This window comes from Bison bison, unplaced genomic scaffold (assembly GCF_000754665.1).
Source record: "Bison bison bison isolate TAMUID 2011002044 unplaced genomic scaffold, Bison_UMD1.0 scf7180017864516, whole genome shotgun sequence".
Lineage (NCBI taxonomy): Eukaryota > Metazoa > Chordata > Mammalia > Artiodactyla > Bovidae > Bison > Bison bison.
Genome location: NW_011495069.1, coordinates 4,409,429 through 4,430,374, shown reverse-complemented (window position 1 = coordinate 4,430,374; position 20,946 = coordinate 4,409,429). Strand labels below are relative to the sequence as shown.

General features: G+C 38.5%; 1 protein-coding gene across 1 annotated transcript in view; it reads left to right on the top strand.

The window, feature by feature from the left end:
• USP48 (ubiquitin specific peptidase 48) overlaps nt 1–20,946 on the top strand; it is a 72,171-nt gene that overhangs the window by 32,211 nt on the left and 19,014 nt on the right. Inside the window, exons 12-18 of the mRNA XM_010830234.1 lie at nt 3,111–3,290; nt 6,182–6,310; nt 6,991–7,140; nt 10,501–10,698; nt 11,473–11,587; nt 12,132–12,262; nt 15,624–15,695. Of these exons, the coding sequence (XP_010828536.1) occupies nt 3,111–3,290; nt 6,182–6,310; nt 6,991–7,140; nt 10,501–10,698; nt 11,473–11,587; nt 12,132–12,262; nt 15,624–15,695 (975 nt within the window). The remainder of the gene's footprint in view (nt 1–3,110; nt 3,291–6,181; nt 6,311–6,990; nt 7,141–10,500; nt 10,699–11,472; nt 11,588–12,131; nt 12,263–15,623; nt 15,696–20,946) is intronic.

Below are 20,946 nucleotides of genomic sequence, written 5' to 3'. Positions count from 1 at the left end.
CTTGCCACTTGTAGGACCTTAGTTTCCTCACAGAGGATTCAGGAATTGAACTCTGGGCTACTGCAGTGAAAGCTGTGAATCCTAACCACTGGACTGTCAGGGAATTCCCAAATTATTCCTTTCCTTGACTCCAGTGTATGATTTCGAATAGTTCTTATCATGATTCAGTTTATTATATATTTGTCCAATTCATACTGTAAAGAATGATGCTTCCACTTTCATAGTCTTTTTATTTTTCCTGTATTCTTATTCCTATGTGTCTGCACACGTATATCCACACAAAACAGAAAAGATAGATCTAAAAAGGTGATATGTTTTTAAAAGGAGAATTTATTTTTTTAAATAGTGAACCTGCAGATACACAGATGTGTAGACTGAGGGATTCTCATACCTTGAATATTCAACAGCTTACTATCTTAACTCTTGCGATATTACTTGGGGATTTTAATACCCTATAGACAACATTAAGTCTTAACAAAAGTCATAGACTTTTGGAAGAAACCACTTAAATGTAGTTATCAAAATACTAAGACAGATTTGTAATACAGTAATAGAAGTGAAGTCAGAGTTGCTCAGTCATGTCTGACTCTTTGCAACCCTGTGGACTGTATAGTCCATGGAAGTCTCAAGGCCAGAATACTGGAGTGGGGAGCTTTTCCCTTTTTCAGGGGATCTTCCTAACCCAGGGATCGAATCCAGGTCTCCCACATTGCAGGCGGATTCTCTACCAGCTGAGCCAGGAGGGAAACCTGAGAATACTGGAGTGGGTAGCCTTTCCCTTCTCCAGCACATCTTCCTGACCCAGGAGTCAAACCGGGATCTCCTGCATTGCAGGTGGATTCTTTACCAGCTGAGCTACCAGAGAAGCCCTTTAAATGGGAATAGATATGCCAGACAAACATCAGTTCCTTTTCTATTCTCATACCATACAAAAAAACTTAGAAGAAATAAATGATCTTTTAAATTGCCCGAGAAACCCACAGCTTAAGGATTTTCATAAAGTTGGAATTTTAATTCTGTACTCTTTTTTTTAATGAATTGATAACTAAAATCAGGTTATCTGCACAGTGATAATATGACAATAAAAACTTTTATCTATTGGTAATAGTCATAGTTACTGCTAATACTTCTGTGATTTGTTGTCTTCATTAATAATTTGAGGGATACTGCTGAGTGCCGCTGCTGTAGACAGTCTTCAGCTGACCTGATAACGACCTCTCTCCTTCAGTGATTTTGTCTTCACCCTCCCTCAGCCCTTCTGAAGGTCATAACCTACCTTGTCTTTCTATAATTTAAATACCATATATCTTGTTCCACTCTATTTTCCTCTTTTAAAAATGATAAAATAGAAGGCATCCATAAAAATTAAAATACAGAAATAAATGGTTCAGAGAATTATCACGAAGTGAATATCTTCCTGAGTACCACCCACTCCCGCCTGTGTGACCCACCTGGTTGCAATCTCCTTCCTCCTGAAATAGAGCCATTAGTCTGAGTTGTCTGGCAGTCGCTACTTTTTTTATGTTTTGGCTTTAGCATTTTGCTATATAAACTTGTACCCCGAAGCATTATAGTGTAGTTTACCCTTCCGCCTCCTGGGATATTGCCAGGTGAAGCCTAACCCATTGTTTAATCTCAACCTGCCTCCTCTGCTTGTTCATCTGGGCCATTGGTGGCTGGAGAAAAACATCATTGGTGTGTCTGTCTGTATTTTGAAGAATTTCAAATTTTTATGAACAAAATCTAATTAAACAATTTTGTTCTTTTAACTGGATCAGTTCATCTGTTTACACTCTTGTTAATTTACACTCTTAAAATTCTCTGATTAAAATTTGCATCACTTTTATTAAAGTTTCCTGTCACTTGCCTATATTTTCAAGTTTCTCATTTCTCTAAACATAGAAGCCTAATTTTATAATCCATGACTGACATTGTTGGAGTATTATGTAAGTTTCTTTTTGCTGTCCCATTTGGTTATTTTAATGTTACCAGTTCTTCTGTACCTGGTTATCTCTGGAAAATTTTTTATGGTATTTTTATTTTTTACTTTTTGTTGCACTGTGTGACATGTGGGATCTTTGTTCCCCCACCAGGGGTTGAATCTGAGCACGCCTGCCCACCCCCCCTTCCTCCCCCCCGCCGTGGAAGCAGAGTCTTAACCATTGGACCAACAGGGAAGTCCCTGTAAAATTTTTTGTGGCGATTCACTTAGGGCTGAAATGAAGCCACCTCCTCCAGAGAGACCTTAGGTTTCTTTCTGCCAGGCTCCTGGGGTCCCTATGGGTTAGGTATCGTTGCAGACCAAGTTCAGTGCTTAAGGTCCCCTTGCTCACGCATGCTGTAAGAACCTGGCCAGTTTTTACTTGTTTATTTTTAGTGGAGACATCCACGACTAGTTCCATGGGTTGTTTCAGGACTTTTGGGGGGCATTACACTGGGTCTCCGTTGTGGGGCCTGGGCTCTGTGGTTGTGGTGCACATGGGCTTAGCGTCTCTGTGGCTTGTGGGACCTTCGTCCCTTGACCAGTGATCCAAACCTCACCTTCGGCAGTGAGAGCGCAGAGTCCTAACCACTGGACTGCTGGGGAATTCTCTTATCTACACCTATTTTGAAAGCAATTTTCCTTAATGACTTATATCTAATTTTTTTTTAATTCTCTTTTTTTCTAGAAATAGTAGTTTTTCGATTTTGCATTCAAATCTTACTAGTTTGTGTGTAGTTAATTTTTGTAAGAAGTTAGGAAATATGAACATTTTGATTGTTCATTATGAAAATATGAACAACTGATTCTTGGTAAGCATATGGCTCGGTCTGTTAGTGCATAAGGGGAAGTATACTACAGAATGACTTCGTAACCCTTACGTGCCCAGAATGCTGTAGCTTTGGATCGGTACATATTGCAGAGGGAGTAGAGAGTTGACACAGAGAGGTGATAAAAACAATGACTACCACGTTATTTTATGAGACTAAATTTTTTAAATCTAAGGTGACCTGTTTTGGGTTCTACTGGATGCATAAAGAGTTGTAATCGTTACAGTGCAGGCTCAGGATGTAAGAAGAAATACTGTCATCTAAACTTTCTTTCACTTTTTCCCCTTCTCCTTCCCTAGGTGGGTCCTATGTGTATGAACTCAGCGCGGTCCTCATACACAGAGGAGTGAGTGCTTATTCTGGCCACTACATTGCCCACGTGAAGGATCCACAGTCTGGCGAATGGTATAAGTTTAATGATGAAGACATAGAAAAGATGGAGGGGAAGAAATTACAACTAGGGATTGAGGAAGATCTAGGTAAAACCTTTAAGTTGTGAGTGCCCTTTTAAAATATAATTTTATTTTTTTTAACAAAAATGCCTGTGAGAAATTATTATGGCCCAAGATTGTTATGGACTATCAATGCTATTTGCATTTCTTAAACACGTGAAATCTCTGAACTTTCATAGCAATGCTTGGATTTTTTCAAAAAGTGATTTTGGATCCTTTTGTAGTTCATGAGCGTGATGATTGGGTGTTCACGCTATTGCGTGATTCGTGCCTCCTTCCAGATCTTGTTACGACACTGGCACATTACCCATCTGATGTGACAAAAAAGGAAAAGGTGATTTTGCTCTAGGGATGGTTCCATAATGTCCTGTTTTTAGTACAGTCTGAAGGCGTATGTTTCATTTTCAATTAACAGGTTAATTGTGGGCAGCTAGGAAAGAGGGTGGTAAGTATTAAGCTAAAAACTATGAGTAGTAGATTTAATATAGTAGGATCAGGACTATATATTTCTCTGGGTCAGGACATATATTTTTGAGAAGTAATAGTAGGGGAACTTTGTTCTCTGAACAGCATCTCCCCTTCACTGTTAAGTATCTTAGCCCAACCCTAGAGGGTGGAGCCATGCCTCTGTGGGGATTAAGCTGCTTATTGTTCCATGGTAATGAGATGTGCTATATAGGGTGCTTCCTGAAATAGTTTCTAGTATATAGTTCTGATCACCTTGGTTTTCGTGGGCTAAATACCCGTTTATTGTCTAACGGAGTGGACAGGTCTTCCGATAGGAGCCATCTTGGCTGAAGTTTTGATCACTTTCTTACTGCTTGTCACTTGGACTATGAGATGCAGAAAGGGAAAAGGAATGGGAATAGGTGGGTGTCTCCCGCCACTGTCCTTTCCTAAGGATCAATACCACTTGCCCAAGTGAAGGACCACGGCAGTTGACACTGGCTTTCGAGGAAGGCATAGGGAATTTTGCTGCAGGTAGTCATGTAGTGGCTATATTGTAATTTGAATGAATATTTTCTTTTTTTTTTTTTATGTACACTTTTTGTTCATCAGTTGTACCTCCATAGAACTTGAAAGTGAAAGTGGGAGGTGTGCTGGACTTAGCTTTGTGAGTAGTGCTCCACCCAGGTGTGATGCTACAAGTGTTTCCTAATTTTAAGTCACATTTTAGATACATAGCAATGTTGCTCCCACTTCACCTGCTAATTCTCAGGCCCTTAGTTAACATTTGCTTATATTTTTTCTTATTGTGATATTCTTAATAGGAACAAAATTGACATTTAGCTTTAAATTGTGAATAATTAAACTTTAGTTTTATTTAACTGTTCTTTTTTTTTTATTATTTAACTGTTCTTTACTGAGTTTTTTTGATCTGTTTCATTTTTAGTAAGAAAATCGTAGGATTAAAAGCATTGTTAAGGCTCTCCATATAGGTAGTCTTAAATTTTAGAACATTTCAAGAGGAAGAGACCCTACATGTTAGGATCCCGTTCCAGTATTTTAATGCCTCATTATATGCAGCTTACATTGCTGCTTTTATCTGTTTTATCAAAAATAGAAAATCCTTATTAAATTCCATTAGTCATTCATTCTTATATTCTCTTGTGAACGTTTATGAATCATTTTATATTCCACCTTACACAAGTTAATGAACATCTTAAATGTTAATAGTTTTTAGTTAGAAATGACCAACAGGTTTTCCTTTTACATGCTGAGATTTTTAATTCCCTACTACTGTAGTCTTTAAGCTTTTTTGCTCCTGATTCTCTGAGAAATATTGAACAACTTTGGTGTTTCACTGCACACTTTAAAATCCACGATTTTTCATTGTAAATTTAAGTAGCTCCCAATAATATAACTTCTGACAAATTATAAATACTGAAACAAACTGCAGCATTATTACTCTTGTATCCAAATGAAATTATATAACATAGAGATTCCATGCATCCCCATCATTCTTTTCAAAGTTACATGAACTGATATTTTTTTAATAACAGTATTTTTTTTTAATACTTCCTCTTTGTCCTGTACTAGTGTTTCCATCACACTGACCCTAGAGAATTTTGTTCTGATGGAATATTATAAGTTTTCTGTAACTGTAAAGCTCCGAAAAGTTAGAAAGTGTTCTGAGGTTTTTTTGTTTGTTTGTTTTAAATAAATATTCCTATATATTCGATAAAACCAATACAGGTTTTAAAAGGATTGAACGCAACGAAATTTTACTGTGAATAAATCTTTTGATAAGACTTGTCACAGGATAGGAGCTTATATCTTTCTTTTGTAAAGTGGGAGACGGATAACTGAAAGGAGAAGTAGAAACCATCAGTGGAACCTCAGCAATTTTAGAAAAGTACACTGGCAGTTGAGGATCTGGTTCTTGATTTCCTCAGAACTGTCCATGCCCTCCTCCCCGTTAGAAAGTTATCCTGGGATAATCAAACTTAGTTTGAAGGCCACCTTCATGTGATATACATGCCATGTAAAACACTAACGTTCTCTGCTTCTGAATTCATAGGGATTAGTGGCTCATCTTAGCATTTCATTTCATTTGGGGAGGGGGGAGGAAACATTTCATTTTATTTCTTTGTGCAGTTAAGCCTAGATTTATTTTTGTAATTTAAGACCAACAGGAAAATAAAATCTATATATTTGCTTCAGGTTAGTCATTGTGAAAAACAGTACTTTCTTTGCAGCTTTTACAAATGGAATATGGCAGGCGCTGGGGGTTAATAAACATTCAAAAATGTATCCAGCCTGCAAAATTTACATTGCCTTTTAATGTATTTTTAGCTTGTATTTTAGGAATTGTTATCTATGACCACCACCACCCCCACTGCTTTCCCTCCCCTACAAAAGAATGAACAAATGATAGGAATTGTAATTTAATCACCTTTTCATCTCTCTCACCTCAGCAGAGCCTGCCAAGTCCCAGACACGGAAGCCTAAGTGTGGCAGAGGAGCCCACTGCTCCCGGAACGCCTACATGCTGGTTTATAGGCTGCAGACCCGGGAAAGGCCCGGCACGCCCATTCAGGTGCCAGGTACGCAGCTTTCAGGGTTACTTAAGGCAAAGGTTTCTGAATACCTTGCTCCAAGATCAATGATTAGAACAGGTGACCTTTATCTGTTATGATAGGTTGACTGTGTATATGGTAAGTGGTAAAAGTGCATATAATCATAAATTTGATTTAAAGTGATGAATTTTTAAAATAAAGGAGGCTTTCACAGAGCTATTCCACTGACCTCCTAAAGAAAAGCAAAAGCAATGAAAGAAATGCCCTTGGATAATAAGGACGAATTTAAAGAGCAGTTCCATTGTGTTTTGTTCAGCTTGTAAAGTAATTGTGGGTTTAGCCACTTATAAATCTTCTAGGTTTAATTTTTTTAAAAAAAGGAAGAGCTGCTGCTTGCCTGAAGGCAGTCTTTAGTTGTCACTTTACCTAGTACTGTGCTGTGCTCTGTGGCACCGTTTGTTTTGAGTGGCGTTTCTGAGCCATTGGGTGTTTCCAGTTGGCTGATACTATGGAGAAGCGGGTTGAGGAGCCCCTGGTGTTATCAGGGGCTGTCTTCAGCTTTACTTCTGCCTGCAGGCTGGAGGGCAACCGCAGTGGGAAGTTGCTGCCAAATCTCAACCAGTATTTGTTGTACTTTAGAGTTCAGCACGGTTCTTGGTCTTTGGAAAACAGGATAAAGGTTTTTCTGTCTTTTCTGTTCTGAATAGCCTTTCTTCAGGAGCTGGTGGATCGAGATAATTCCAAATTTGAGGAGTGGTGTGTGGAAATGGCCGAGATGCGTAAGCAGAGTGTGGATAAAGGAAAAGCCAAGCACGAAGAAGTTAAGGAGCTGTACCAAAGGTTACCTGCTGGAGCTGGTCTGTAAGATATTCTGGGACAGCACTGTTGCCATTAAGTGCCTTGTTTCTTTTATGTCCGCAAATGTATATGAACAAACGTTCCTCTGCCCCTCCTTATTTATAACCCATTAATGCCAGCTGATGCCCTAACGCTTACTATGTAAACCAGCGTTAACTTAACGTGTAGCCTTCCGTATAACTCTTACCATGTACTTTTAAAAATGGGAAGCTCTTAATAAATTATGAGGTTTAGGTCAGCACTCTGCATATATGACTCTTACAGATATCTCTAATTTGTGAGACGTTAGCTTATTTTTAAAAGAAAAAATCTGATCAGGCTACAATGGAAGCAACTTGCCTAGTCTGTTTCCTTGCATGCTTTGTGCGCCAGCAGTATTAACAGGCATTCTTTCATATGAGTGCTCTTTTTATGGTACTGTTAGATTATTCTGAAATTGAATATCAAATCGTCTGAGGATAGGAAAGCTTTCTGCTGACACCTAATTTCTTAAGAATTATCCCACACAGTCCAGCTCATTCTTTTACTATGTATGTTTATTCAAGTTTATCTAATGCCTCATAAAGGAAACCTCAACCTTTTAAGGCTGGTATGCCATTTGTAATAATATATTTTCTGTCATTTCATAGGCAATTCCCCATACCCAATTCCTACCTAAAAAAGAGACAATTTCACTAATTTTAGAGAATAAATACTCAAGCATAATTGTACTTGTGGTTTTGTTGTTTTGATATCTCAGTTTTCCATTACTGGTATAACTTTAAGCAAAAAATGAATATCAAAGAATATCTCTCAAAAGTTCTGTCTGAACTGTACCTTAATTTGATTCTCAGCTTTCTTTGTAACTTGTTATTCTCACTCTGTTTCAAGAGTTGGGATTATCACAAAGAACTAGACTGACCTTAATTTTACTGGAAACAGTTTGGAAGTGAACGTGTAATTCACATCTCTAAATTTATTCAAAGGAATTGGTACCTCGAAATCTGTTTTCTGGACTTTGATCATAGCTTCCTGGATTCACAGGACAAGAGAAAGGACTTACTGGGTCTATGAACTAGAGTGCTGGTTTTGAGTCACGCTTTAAAAGCTCGTGGTCCAAACATGTCACGTTTCAGATTTACACTGTACTCCTCTTGGCTGTTTTCATTCCACCTATAAGAACCTGTACTTACGCTCTCCGAGTATGTATATATGTTATCAGTGCTCTTGCAGTTATGAGCTTTATTATTTTTCATATTTACAGTAAGCATACGTGGTAGAAAGTCCATGTTTTCCTAAAATACTGTCGATCTCAAAATTAATGACCATGGTTTTGTGCTGCCAATCAAATCTTGTTACGTTTTTTCCTAAGTCTTTGTGAACATATTAAAAGAAGGGTCATTTACTATAAAATATGAACCTCACCAGGAACCAGAACGCTTTTGGCCCTTTTTATTTAAATTGAAATAAATTATTTTTTAATAACCCTAAATTATCTCTAGGTAAATTCTTTAAGATATTTTTGATGCCGTGGTCTTTCTAGACTTCATCCCTTTTCAAAAGAAAAGTTCCTGTTAAAATCCAGGCATTTAAAACTGTATATAAATACCTTTGAACCATAGTATACATTTTCCTTTGGTAAATATTTTAATAGTTTTCTCACTTCATCAGATGCTGAGATTTTTATGCAGCGTGTTATCCCAACCTGACAGAGTTCTTCGTCCTGTTTGTTAGTTGATTACCCGTGCTTTGGAATCACAATAATAGAGAACATCTTTGAGAAACTGCCAAGAGTCTTTGTTTGGTGTAGACCCCAGTTAAGGAGACTCTTGGTAGAAATTGATATAGCTCTTCCAAGGTTCTTCTGATCTTCATATCTTGTATTGATAGCCTTGAAATTGCTAAAAGTTTAACCTATGGGAACTCTCCTTGGGAAAAGATTAGCTATGCTAAGACTTCTTTTTTGCTCTTTTGGATAGAGATCATTCATTACCATTATGTACTGTAAAATGCCCCAGTCATGTTACCTGTGCTGAGTCTTAAGGTCTCCACTTTTACATATTGTACAGATATACGATTAACTTTTCTGTATCTCTTTTCCTCCAACAAAGCTCAAAATGCTTCACATATCTTATCTTTTACATTCAGCAACATCCCTGTGAGGTAGGTGGAAGGCAGGTATTATTACCTTCATTTTACAAGTAAAAGATCTGAAGCATGGAGAGTTCAAGTGACTTGCTCAAGTTCAGTTTCTTGGTGGCAGAACTTGGACTCAGCTTGCGGTCCCGGGCTCTTCCTCTGCAGCTGTGTCAGAGCTGACCAATCAGTTGCGAGGCCCTCAGTTTGTGATATACAGTTTTAGCACAAATAAGGGATCCAACAGTTCTGAATTTTGTTTTTGTAAAAATTGAAATGTTTTACACTGAACTTAAAATGGAAGTTAGTTTTCAGACTTGTAAATTTCAGGGAAGTGTGAAATTGGTCAAAATGGGCTTTTGAGTTGAATTGTCTATCCCTCAGATCTCATCAGAAATAGTATCATAATACAAATACATAAATTCAACCTCTGTATGTTTTCTTCTATGTTTTATGCTGGGACTCACTGGAGATCTTTGTAAGTAATCAAAGCTGGCCCTTTATCTTTAATTTTGGCTTTTATGGAACTCTGGGGCTCTGTTTTCCCAAATTAAAACTCATTTTGAGGTGTCTGGCTGTATCTTAATTTTTCCAACTTTGGAATCGATACATTTGACTCTGGTGCACTTCATCCTAGAAGTTGCTTAACATAACTTAATTTCTTGAAATACATAATATGGATTTGTGTGGGGAAATCAACTACCTTTTAATCAATGTCAGTATCATCTTGGATGAAGAAAAGTTCCGGTGTTTAAACGGACTTGTGCAGTTGTAGCTGAGTGAGGTTAATTTTTTAACTTAAGACCTAGTCAGACTTCTCATTTTAACTTTCAGTTGTGTATCACACATGGATGATAAGTGTTTATGAAAATCACTATGGGAGTGAGGCTATGTGATTTGCGAGCTAGCTTCGAGTGTGGCTTGTCACCAAGCTTGGGTGTCCTGATCAGAGCTCTGCTGTGCTATCAAGCAAGACACTTCTCTCTGTGGAAGCCTCTTTTGTAGAATGTGGTTAATAATACCAGCCGATCTTACAGGGCCCCATGCACAGCTCCTGGAACTCAGTTGAGGGGTAGTTAAACGGTGCTTTGTGCTGTACTCATCAGACATCTTCCCTGAACAATGAGTCTTCTTGCTTCTCCTAACTTTGGAAAGAGTTTGCATTGTCTTTTGAGGAAAATGAATGTCATTCAGTCAGAAGGCTATAAAAATACATAGGCTCTTTCCCTTGCTTTCTTCCTCAGAGCCCTATGAATTCGTCTCTCTTGAGTGGCTGCAGAAGTGGTTGGATGAGTCAACACCTACCAAGCCTATTGATAATCATGCTTGCCTGTGTTCCCACGACAAGCTTCATCCTGATAAAATATCGATTATGAAGAGAATATCTGAATATGCGGCTGACATTTTCTACAGTAGATATGGAGGAGGACCAAGACTAACTGGTAATTCAAGCTGTCTTCTCTACTTAAAAAGGAGCGCTGCATTAAGCCGTCATCATGATCTTTTTAAGCGTTTGTCTGTTTTCGGTGCTGGTCTCAGTTGTGGATGTGGGAGCGTCACTGCTCCTCCTGTGGTCTCCATGATCATTTGACTCAAACTGTGCTTAGACCTCATCTCCCGTGTACTTTGCAAAAAGGATCTGCTGCCTCAAGTATAAGTTAAGAAGCATTATACATGGTATATTTACGACATTAGAAAAGAAACTGATACTGCTTATTCAGTTTTGTTTTGTTTTCTGACAAGGCAGACAAAACAGGATACATTTGAGAAAGCCATCTAGTAGTGTTTTGTTATTTTATTCAGTACCCTTCACAGTATTGGTCTGGTTGATACCCACATGAAGGTCTTAAACAATTAACGTGACATTTAGAGTTGTCAGATACATTGATCACTCTCCCCTCATTTACAGCCTCCATTATTTGATGGTGGTCTGGCAAAACTTGCATCAAAATCTTGTAAAAGGTTTTACTTTGTGGCACAGACAGTCAAAGCACAGTATAACGTTTTATAACCGATGGTTCCTTATGCAGGATAGCCCTATTGCTGTCTTGATGTTTATGTCACCAAAATAATTTAGGACGCATACCAGGTTGCTGAATCGTCTGAATTAGTGACTTTGGGTTCACATTCTTCCTTGCTTCATGAAGTGCTGAAACCATTCCCATCACAGAAAACCTGTCTGAATACGCTGTCTTTTCTTCGGCTCTCTGTCTCAGTGAAAGCCCTGTGTAAGGAGTGTGTAGTAGAACGTTGCCGTGTGCTGCGTCTGAAGAACCAACTAAACGAAGATTATAAAACTGTAAATAATCTGCTTAAAGCAACAGTGAAGAGGTATGTTAACATGGTGTATATTGTTTCATAGGCTAAAAACCAAGTAGCTTATCATTTATGAATAATAGAGACTTGGGTTCTTCGGAAGAAAGAAGGTAATGAGTGATCAGGCATGCCAGATTAAATTTCGCAGTGATCGCCACTGAGGCAAAGATAGAGCTGGGTGGCAGCCCTCCTGGCTGTATTCCATCCATTATAAAAGGTGGAAGCAGAGGTGTGGGTCTGAGGCCTAAACAACCCAAGGCCCGGTGCTCGCCTTTGTCATGGAATCAGGAAATGCTAATGTTGGAAAACCATTCTAGCTGGCCTTAGGGTGTCCCCTTGAGAGAGGCTGAAGTAAGAATGTTAACAAACTGCACATCTGATTACCTGTAATTTAGTAGTGAGGAGTAAAAATGGCCAAAATAGGTTAAAAAAGTATAAATGCACAGAAGCAAATATTGAACTTTTGATTCAGTTTTGTTGTGATCTTTATAAGGAAAGGAGGGAGAAGGATATTAAGAATGTTGCCTGCATAATTTTGCATTCTCTCTTTATTCCACAGCAGTGATGGATTTTGGGTGGGGAAGTCCTCCTTACGCAGTTGGCGCCAGCTGGCTCTTGAACAGCTTGATGAGCAAGATGGCGATGCAGACCAAAGCAACGGGAAAATGAATGGCAACACCTTGAATAAAGGTACTGTTTATCAATAAAACCTGTTTGTAGGTGGCTGTGAATTATACCACAATTGTAAGCACTTGTTTATGGTAAAATTGTTTTGGAGCTTCCCTGATGACAGTCAAGAATATGCCTGCAATACAGGAGACCTGGGTTTGATCCCTGGGTCAGAGAGATCCCCTGGAGAAGGGAATGGCTACCCACACCAGTATTCTTGCCTGGAGAATCGCATGGACAGAGGAGCCTGGCAGACTATGCAGTCCATGGGGTCGCAAAGAGTCAGACATGACTGAGCGACTAACACTTACACCTTCAAAATTGTTTTAATTCCTTCCATGTAATGCCTAAAGCGCTCAAAAATGTCTCAGAACAAGTAAAATATTGTAAGCTATTTAAAGTGAGCAAGGGGCACTCCTCATAACCTGACCTGCTGTGGGCTCTGGGTCTCTCTAATTAGTCCCAAGAAAAATTATTTTAAATTTTGCTCCAGCTAAAGTTTTTAAGAAAAGTCTGTTGCAAATTGCCCAATGTATAGTTTATTAGCCGTACTGGAAGACTGAGTGTGTTAAGTGATTGACCTTGAACTTCTGCATTTTTCATCCAGGAGAAAATGCAGGTTTTGAATAGCATTTTACTTATAAATTCTTTGGATATTTCTGAAGTTATGCTTGTAAATAGGAAAATACATTAATGTCAGTCAATGACTCAGTTTAATTTTGTAATCAGTATTTTATAAGATATGGGGAGTTAAGGCATTAAAACCTTTTAACTTTAAAATAGAAATTGTTTGAACAGTTTATTAATTGAGAGATACAATTAGTGATCCATAAGAAATTATTTCATTTAACTTTTATCTCCAGATATTAGTATTTATCTACATATATTTTTATCTACATATATTTTTATTGTTTTAATATTCTTAATCTTTTACTAAATTATTCTGTATTTACTGCATTTGAATATTTGTGTCATTTTATTTGGTATGGGACTTCTCATGTCACTGCCTTTTCTTTTTAAGAATATAAAAACAGTAGAAAGGGAAAATAACTCAGTCTTACCCGACTCTTTGCGACCCCATGTAGTCCATGGAATTTTCCAGGCCAGAATACTAGAGTGGGTAGCCTTTCTCTTTTCCAGGAGATCTTCCCTACCCAGGGATAGAACCCGGGCCTCCCACATTGCAAGTGGATTCTTTACCAGCTGAGCCACAAGGGAAGCCCAGGAATTCTGGAGTGGGTAGCCTATCTCTTCTCCAGCAGATCTTCCCGACCCAGGAATCAACCCGGGGTCTCCCGTATTGCAGGCGGGTTATTTACCAATTGAGCTATCAGGGAAGCCCAAAGCCACTATTAATTTTAAACTGTGATTTTTTTTTTAATATTTAAAAATTTGAAGAGTGTTTTTCTTTTGGTCAGTGTATTTTATTGTGCTGTATACTTCATGAAGTTAACATTAGTTTCAATTTTATTTTGTATTGTTTTTGAAAAGATAGTTTTAAATATAGTTAATGTATTATAACAATTATATATCGTATATGACTTTTACATTGTATGTCACTGTGCTGTATACTTGAAACTTCCATAAAGTTGTACATCAACTACTTCATTAAAAACAAAGATCGAAAACATTACTTTTAATGTGTCATGTGACCCAGGGTATTAACTATCTTGTGTTCTTTCAAGCCTTTTTATATGTATCAGCGATCTTTCCTTTTTTTTTTTTTCCTTTTTTTTCCACATTAAAGTATATTTGACTTGCTGTCTTGTGTTAGTTTCTTGGGTACAGCAGAGTGATTCAGTCACACACATGCAGCATTCTTCCTCATATTATTTTCCATGGCGGTTCATCACAGGATGTTGAGTATAGTTCCCTGTACTGAACAGTAGGAACTAGTTGGTTATCCATTTCACATATATAAGCTTGGTCTGATAATCCCAAACGCCGAGCCCCGTGCCTCTCCCACCTTTCTTCCCTTGGGCAGCCGCCATGTGTTCTCTAGGTCCCTAATTCCCTTTCCATTTCATGCATTGGTGTCCCCTTTGGGGCTCCAGCGAACCTTCATTTTAAGTAAAGTTTGATGCCATAATAGAAAATGCCTTGGTGTCCTAGATTGAAAACATCTTCATGTTGCTTTCAGAGTAATAAAATGCTTCTCATCTCCCCCTTCCTCCATTCAAAGATTTTAAAAGCTTGAAGCGAGGTAGAAGTAACAAAGTCTTTCTACCAGATATCCCTGTAAATAGTGGGTTTTCAGAATGATGCTTCCATTGGCACAGTTGTGGATCTTACTTTACAAAGACATTCAGTGTTTTAAAATCTAGCGACTAAATTTCATTGAATGCATATATTTATACATTGAATATATATGTGTATATATAAAACATACATTGCATGTGTATATATAAGTTGAACGTAATATACATTGAATATGTAGTATATATTGAATGTATATATGTAATATACATTGAATGTGTGTGTGTGTATATATATAGAATGTATATATTTATTTATTTAACTTATTTCAGCTTTTTACAATCAGTTTGTAAACACAGATGCAGTACCTGCTTCTCTGCCTAATTTCCACAGTGTGTGACCCAGATTGAGAAACAGACAGGAGAGTTACCTGGTCACGTGTTTTTGCCCATTTTTCCACTTGAACCTTTTTTTTTTTTTCCTACTTGACCTTTTTAATGACTAATTAGTAAATTTTAATTTATTAATTTAATTTTAAGTAAATGTTCTTTATATATGTTAAGTGTATCAAAAGTGTGTTGTGTGCTTAACCTGGAAAATCCACGCACCACTATTCTGTAATCCGTTGGTCTTAGGACTTGTCTTACGTGATCCTGTTCCCTGGTACACACAGCTACAAATTGACAGTTGGGACAGTGTCGACAAGTGGGCAGAGCAGCCATTGTAAGAGAACTGGCAACAGGAAAAGGAGTGTTTTAATTATGTGTATTTAGCATCAAAGGTTGAATCCTTATTTCGTTAGCCTTCTAAAGCTTTGTCTCGTTGCCCTAAAGAATCGATGGATGAAAGTAACATGACATGTATATGATTGTCCTGGTTTATGACACAGTATTCTACGTACGTAGATTAGAATTAATGGAAAGACAGATGAACTGTTTTTCAGTTTGAAAAAAAATGCATATTACATAACCCAAATCTTTAAAAAGTAAAACTGCCATTCAGAAATTGTTCTTTCCTTTTAAGGGAAAGATGAAACACTTCTTAGCTCAACTGTCAGAATCAGCCGGGTCTGATTTTAGAATGTTTTAAAGTTTTCTGTTTGAAGCTGTGTAGAGTAGTGTCTTCGCTCCTTTTAACTTTAAATGTAGCAGCTAGAGGAGTTACTCTGTGTATGTCTTTTGATTAGATGAATCAAAGGAAGAAAGAAAGGAGGACGAGGAGGAATTGAATTTCAATGAAGACATTCTGTGCCCACATGGTAAGCCAAAGTGTCAGACTTCCTCTGTTAGTGTTTAGCATATCATAAATATTTTGTTAACAATATTTCCTGCTCAGAGATTAGGCCCTGATGTGGAAGGCATGGCAGAGTTAGTGGCTTTCTGAACTGGCCGTGACCTGGTGGTTCTGTTCTTGCTCTCTCTTCAGCGGCTAGCTTCTGTGGCCTGCCTTCACGCCAGTGCCTCTCACACCTTTTCCTTTCTCCTCACAAGAAAAATTGTAAATAATACAAGATAGAATTTCCCTGTATTTTAGAGGGGAAAATTTGTCACTTGTCACATTGAAGGGCTTTCTGAGCTTGAAGGAGGATTTCAGTTATTTCCCATTTCTGTGTCTGTGTCATTATCCAGATGTGAACACTTTGAAGGCAGCATTTTTATTTTCTCCTCATGACTGTTTCTGGTTTAGTGTCTTAGACATTGATTGGCTAGCTACTGCGTACTATGTATACTCTCGGTTTCCCAGTCTTTATTAATCCTGTGCATTTGTTCATGTATGTATTTGGTTTTAGTGAGAGCCCACTTGTAATAGATGAGTTTGTTTGATTTTTCTTTGGAGAGGGACTCCTTGTATATACCGTATGGTTTCCCATTGTCAGCACTCTGAAAGCCAGAAAGGTATCTCCTTCTCCAAGCCTTCTACTGAATGGGTTCACCACTGACTCTCCCTTCCTTCTTTCTCTCTCCCCCTCCCTCCCTCCCCTGGGAAAAACTGGCCGCAGAGACACTCGGATGTCAGTGGTGAATCTCTTAACCCCTGTTGGCATTTCTGGTTATGCGCTAACATATTGAGAATACTCCGAATTCTTTTTTTTGATTGACGTATAGTTAATTTATTGTGTTGTTACTTTTATGTGTACAGCAAACTGGTTCTGCATATGTGAACATGCCCATATATATTCTTTTTCATTATGGGTTACTGTAAGACACTGAGTATAGTTCCCTGCGCTTACTGTTTATCCAGTTTATATGTAGTAGCATGTATTGCTGGTCTCAAACTCCTTATTTATCCTCCCTCTGCCCTCCCCTTTGGTAACCAGAAGTTTTATTGCCTGTGTCTGTGAGTCTGTTTGTTAAATAAGTTGGTTGTGTATTTTTTATATTCCACATGAGTGGTATCATAATACCTGTCCATCTGACTCCCTTAATACGACAACCTCTGGGCCCATCTGTGTTGCTACGATGGCCTTATTTCACTCTTCATGTTTGGCTGTGCTGGGTCTTCATTGCGGCGCTCAGGCTCCCATTGCAGTGGCTTGTGTCCTTGGGAGCACAGGCTGTGGGCGCACGGGCTTCCGTAGTTGTGGCTCTCAGGCTCTAGATCGCAGGCCCAGTAGTTTTGGCGAGTGGGCTTTGTTGCTCCAAGGCACATGGAGTCTTCCTGGACCAGGGATCGAACCCACGTCTCCCGCACTGGCGGTGGATTCTGATCCACTGCACCATCAGAGAAGGCCTGTTTCATCTTTTTTTTATGACTGGGATGAATCAATTCCTTATATTAGTTCTTCATTGCCTCATTAGGAACCCATACTTGATGCCTAACCCTTGCCCTCATTCACACCTTATTTTTTCTCTTTTGATTGCACTGCACAGCGTGCACAGTCTTAGTTCCCCGACCAAGGATCAAACCCTTGCCCCCTGCATTGAACTCGCAAAGTCTTAATCAGTGGACAGCCAGGGAAGTCCCTAAATCAGTGATTTTGTTAATGAAGAGTCCTTGGTGATGGTGATAGTAGTTGTCACATGAGTGCCACTTCATGCCTTTCTAGACACAAACTCACTGCCTCCCGTGCAGGAGATGCAGGTGCGTTCCCTGGGTCTGAAAGATCCCCTGGAGGAAGAAATGGCAACCCACTCCAGTATTCTTGCCTGGGGAATTGCGTGGACAGAGGAGCCTGGCAGGTTACAGTGCATGAGGTGGCAAAGAGTCGGACACAGTTGATGCGTTACTAGAGCACAGTAGGAACACAAGTTTGAAGGCAGATGTGTAACCCTGAATGGCAGACAGATTAAGTAAGCCCTAGAGGAAGGTGATACGAACAGTCAGGAGTAAATTAGCTTTTCTCCTGGTGCTTTCATATCAACTCTCTTTTTTTTTTAACCTTTTGCTGTAGAGTTGCACACAGCATAAGTGCTTCCATTTTGAGTGTTGAGGAATCTGTAGTTAAACACTAAGTTTCCGTGCTCGATGCTGCTTAGCAGGGTGAAATGGTGCCAGAACACCGATTGTCTTCCTCCCTCGCGCACTGACATTTGCTCTCAGCCCACCTCTCTCATCTTGTCATTTCAGTTTTACAGCTTTGACTAGGAAGCATGGCAGAGCTGCGTGTGATTTCAGGACCTGTGCCATGCCCCTCAGCTTGTCAGAAACGGTACATGAGCTTTTTTTTTTTGGATCTTCTAGCTTGATCTGCAGCCCAGTGCCATTTGGTTGCTGCACCTTGTTATCTCGAGTTTAAAAAGCACCGTCTCAGTTCTTGCTTTTGTGGATAGCACCTCTCAGTGTACCATGTCCATGGCAGCAGGTTTTTCAGCTGCAGGATGTGGAACCTAACTGAGAACCCACCCCTCAGTGGAGTTACATTTAGGCTTGTTTCTGAGCTGTGGTCTTGGTCGTCGTAGCACTGAAGCAGTAAGATGATGGTTGGGCATTTGTTGAGTGTTGTGCCCAGGAGTTTTCTAAGTGTGTAGATATTCACTCACTGCTGGATTATTATTATACTGCTTCTGCTGATGAATAAGCAAACTGAGGCATAGAGAGGTGAGTCATTCGCTAAAGGTCACCACACTTGATGGTTAGTTTCTCCCTAGTTGTGTAATCAGAAATTCTTTTCCTTTAAAATTTGAAGGACTTAATGGATCTTTCAATGTACTGTTTGTCCAAAGCCCTTCATAGACAGTTTTTGTCCCTTCCACCTCTGGCAGCTAATAAGATCTCTGTCCACAGCCCTGGGACACTTCCCCCTGTGCAGGTCCCAACGCGTGTAGCATGTGAGGTGCCCTGCGGACGCCTCACACATGTGCAGTGTGAGGGGCCCCAGGTTTCCTCATTTGGTGTCCCCATGGGGCTGTTTCACTGCAGAATTCTCAATTTCATTATCTCCTCTCGGGCTTCTCAGATTTCTCCATAAGCATCTTTCCTCCTTCTGCCTGGAAACTGCAGAGCCGACTGTCACCTCAGGGTTACAGAGAAGAGGGCTTGGAACCTCTGCCTTCTGTATGAAACCTTCACTCAGCCGCATGCACCTCAGTGTGCTGCCTCACGTCTCCGCTTTGCGTCCCCAGAGGCCCCTGGTTTTGTGCCATCAGAGCAGCTTGTGTCTTTTGTGGGTAGAGGGGGGCAGGTATCTGTAGAACGTATAGAAGAGGGAGCCAGAATTTTAACCGTCTCTTAAACAGACTGTAATCTGTTCCCTTCCGAGTACCCCAATTTCCTGGGTTTGTGGGGGCAGTTCTGTAGTGTTGTAAATCTATTTGCTTCTTGACTTTCGTCGATTTAGAGTTCATTTTTCTTACATCTCATCCATCCACCTTCTAACCTCCTATAATATCTGTTGCTGTTGCCTCTGTTCTTTTTTATCCTTCATTATGATTTTATGTCTTTCAGTAAAGATCCCTGTTACTGTGGTTTTAATGTCATTTTAAAACATCATTTTTATCTAGAAATCCTTGTTTGAATTTTCATACTCTAAAGCTTGCGTATATTTATCACGGATTTTATGTGAACTAATCACGGATTACATTCCGTTGGGTGGTTTACTGCTGTCTCAGAGTTCAGCATTTACTGCGGATATTCCAAATCCATCAGGCTGTCTTATCCATTTCATTCTACATTTATTTAACAGTTAACCTTCCTTGTTAACTTACGTTGTTTATTACACTTGTTTACTAAGGAGCTGAGCAGTTTTTTAATTAATCTTTTTTCTTTTTAAACAAATTCTTAGGATGTTCTGTGACCCAAAATATTAGGGTTTGAACTAGATTTTGTCAGGGAGGAGATTTATCCAGAATCTAAAGTCATTGTTAACTAGATTTCTATTTTTACCAGAAGAATCTTTGGGGATTACATTATCCTGATATGTTTGGTGAATTAAATCTGTCATGACTCGTTTGATCCTTGTATTCAGAGATGTTGCTTACAAAATGAATTTATTTTATTGGCTTTCTCTTAAGATTTAAGAGAGTGTTACATATTGCAGGATACAAGTCTGATTTCTAAAAATTCATGTCTTGAGTAAAAGTTCATTTTTAGGTTTAACAATATCCAGATATATTAAATCATGATATGTTAATATGAACCTAAATTTAGAAGCATAGCTAGGGGTAGAGCAAAGCACTTTATTAACCAATTTCTGACTGTAGTATATTAGAAGACTTTGCTGACTTTTTAAATAAACTTGAGTTATTTTTTTTAATTACCTGAGAAATGCACATGCAACATTATAGCCAGTCATAAAGTAAAAGCACCCTTACCCAAAAGAGAGGCAGTGTAGACTCCAGAGCCTGTGGAATCCTATTTAAAATATGTGTTTGTATTATCGTTTCCTTCATTCTCTCTCCCTTTCTGAACCAGATTTGTTTATACCACATATATGCAGAGGAAGGGTACTTTTAATAAAAAAGAAACCACTTTAAAAAGTGTAATTGCCTTGGAATTATTTTTAAATTAGTTATAGAAGTCTGCTTTAATCTTTTTTATAGCTGTATTATATTTCACCATAAAGGTGTACTAAATTGAAATCTGATTATCCAGTTAGTGTTTAAAATAATAATAATAAATTCCATAAAAGAAAAAAATAATAAAACAATTAAATTTAAAAATAATAATAATTCCATAATTCTGTCTGAGGGTAAGCATTTTAAAGTAAGTTTTCATAACCTCAGAGGAAAAATTTGTTAACCTACTCTTCAGAAATAAAGTTAATTTTTACGTTGTGACCTATTTTCTCTAGTAGTAAATATATTAAAGCAGTGTAATCTTTTCTTAGGATTAATCAGAGCTCACTAAGAGGAAGTGATGCGTGGAAGTTAAGAAGATGAATTTTGAGGCATTAGAAACTATGGAGTTTAGATGAGACAGATCTGGTTTTTATATCCCAGCTTTGTTATTCACCAATTGTGGTGACCCTTAGTGTATTAATTTCTCTGATTCTTGATTTATTTATTATGGAAAATACATAAAGCAAAAGAATTAAGATAGTGCATTTAGAAAGCCCTTGGCTTTCTAACTCT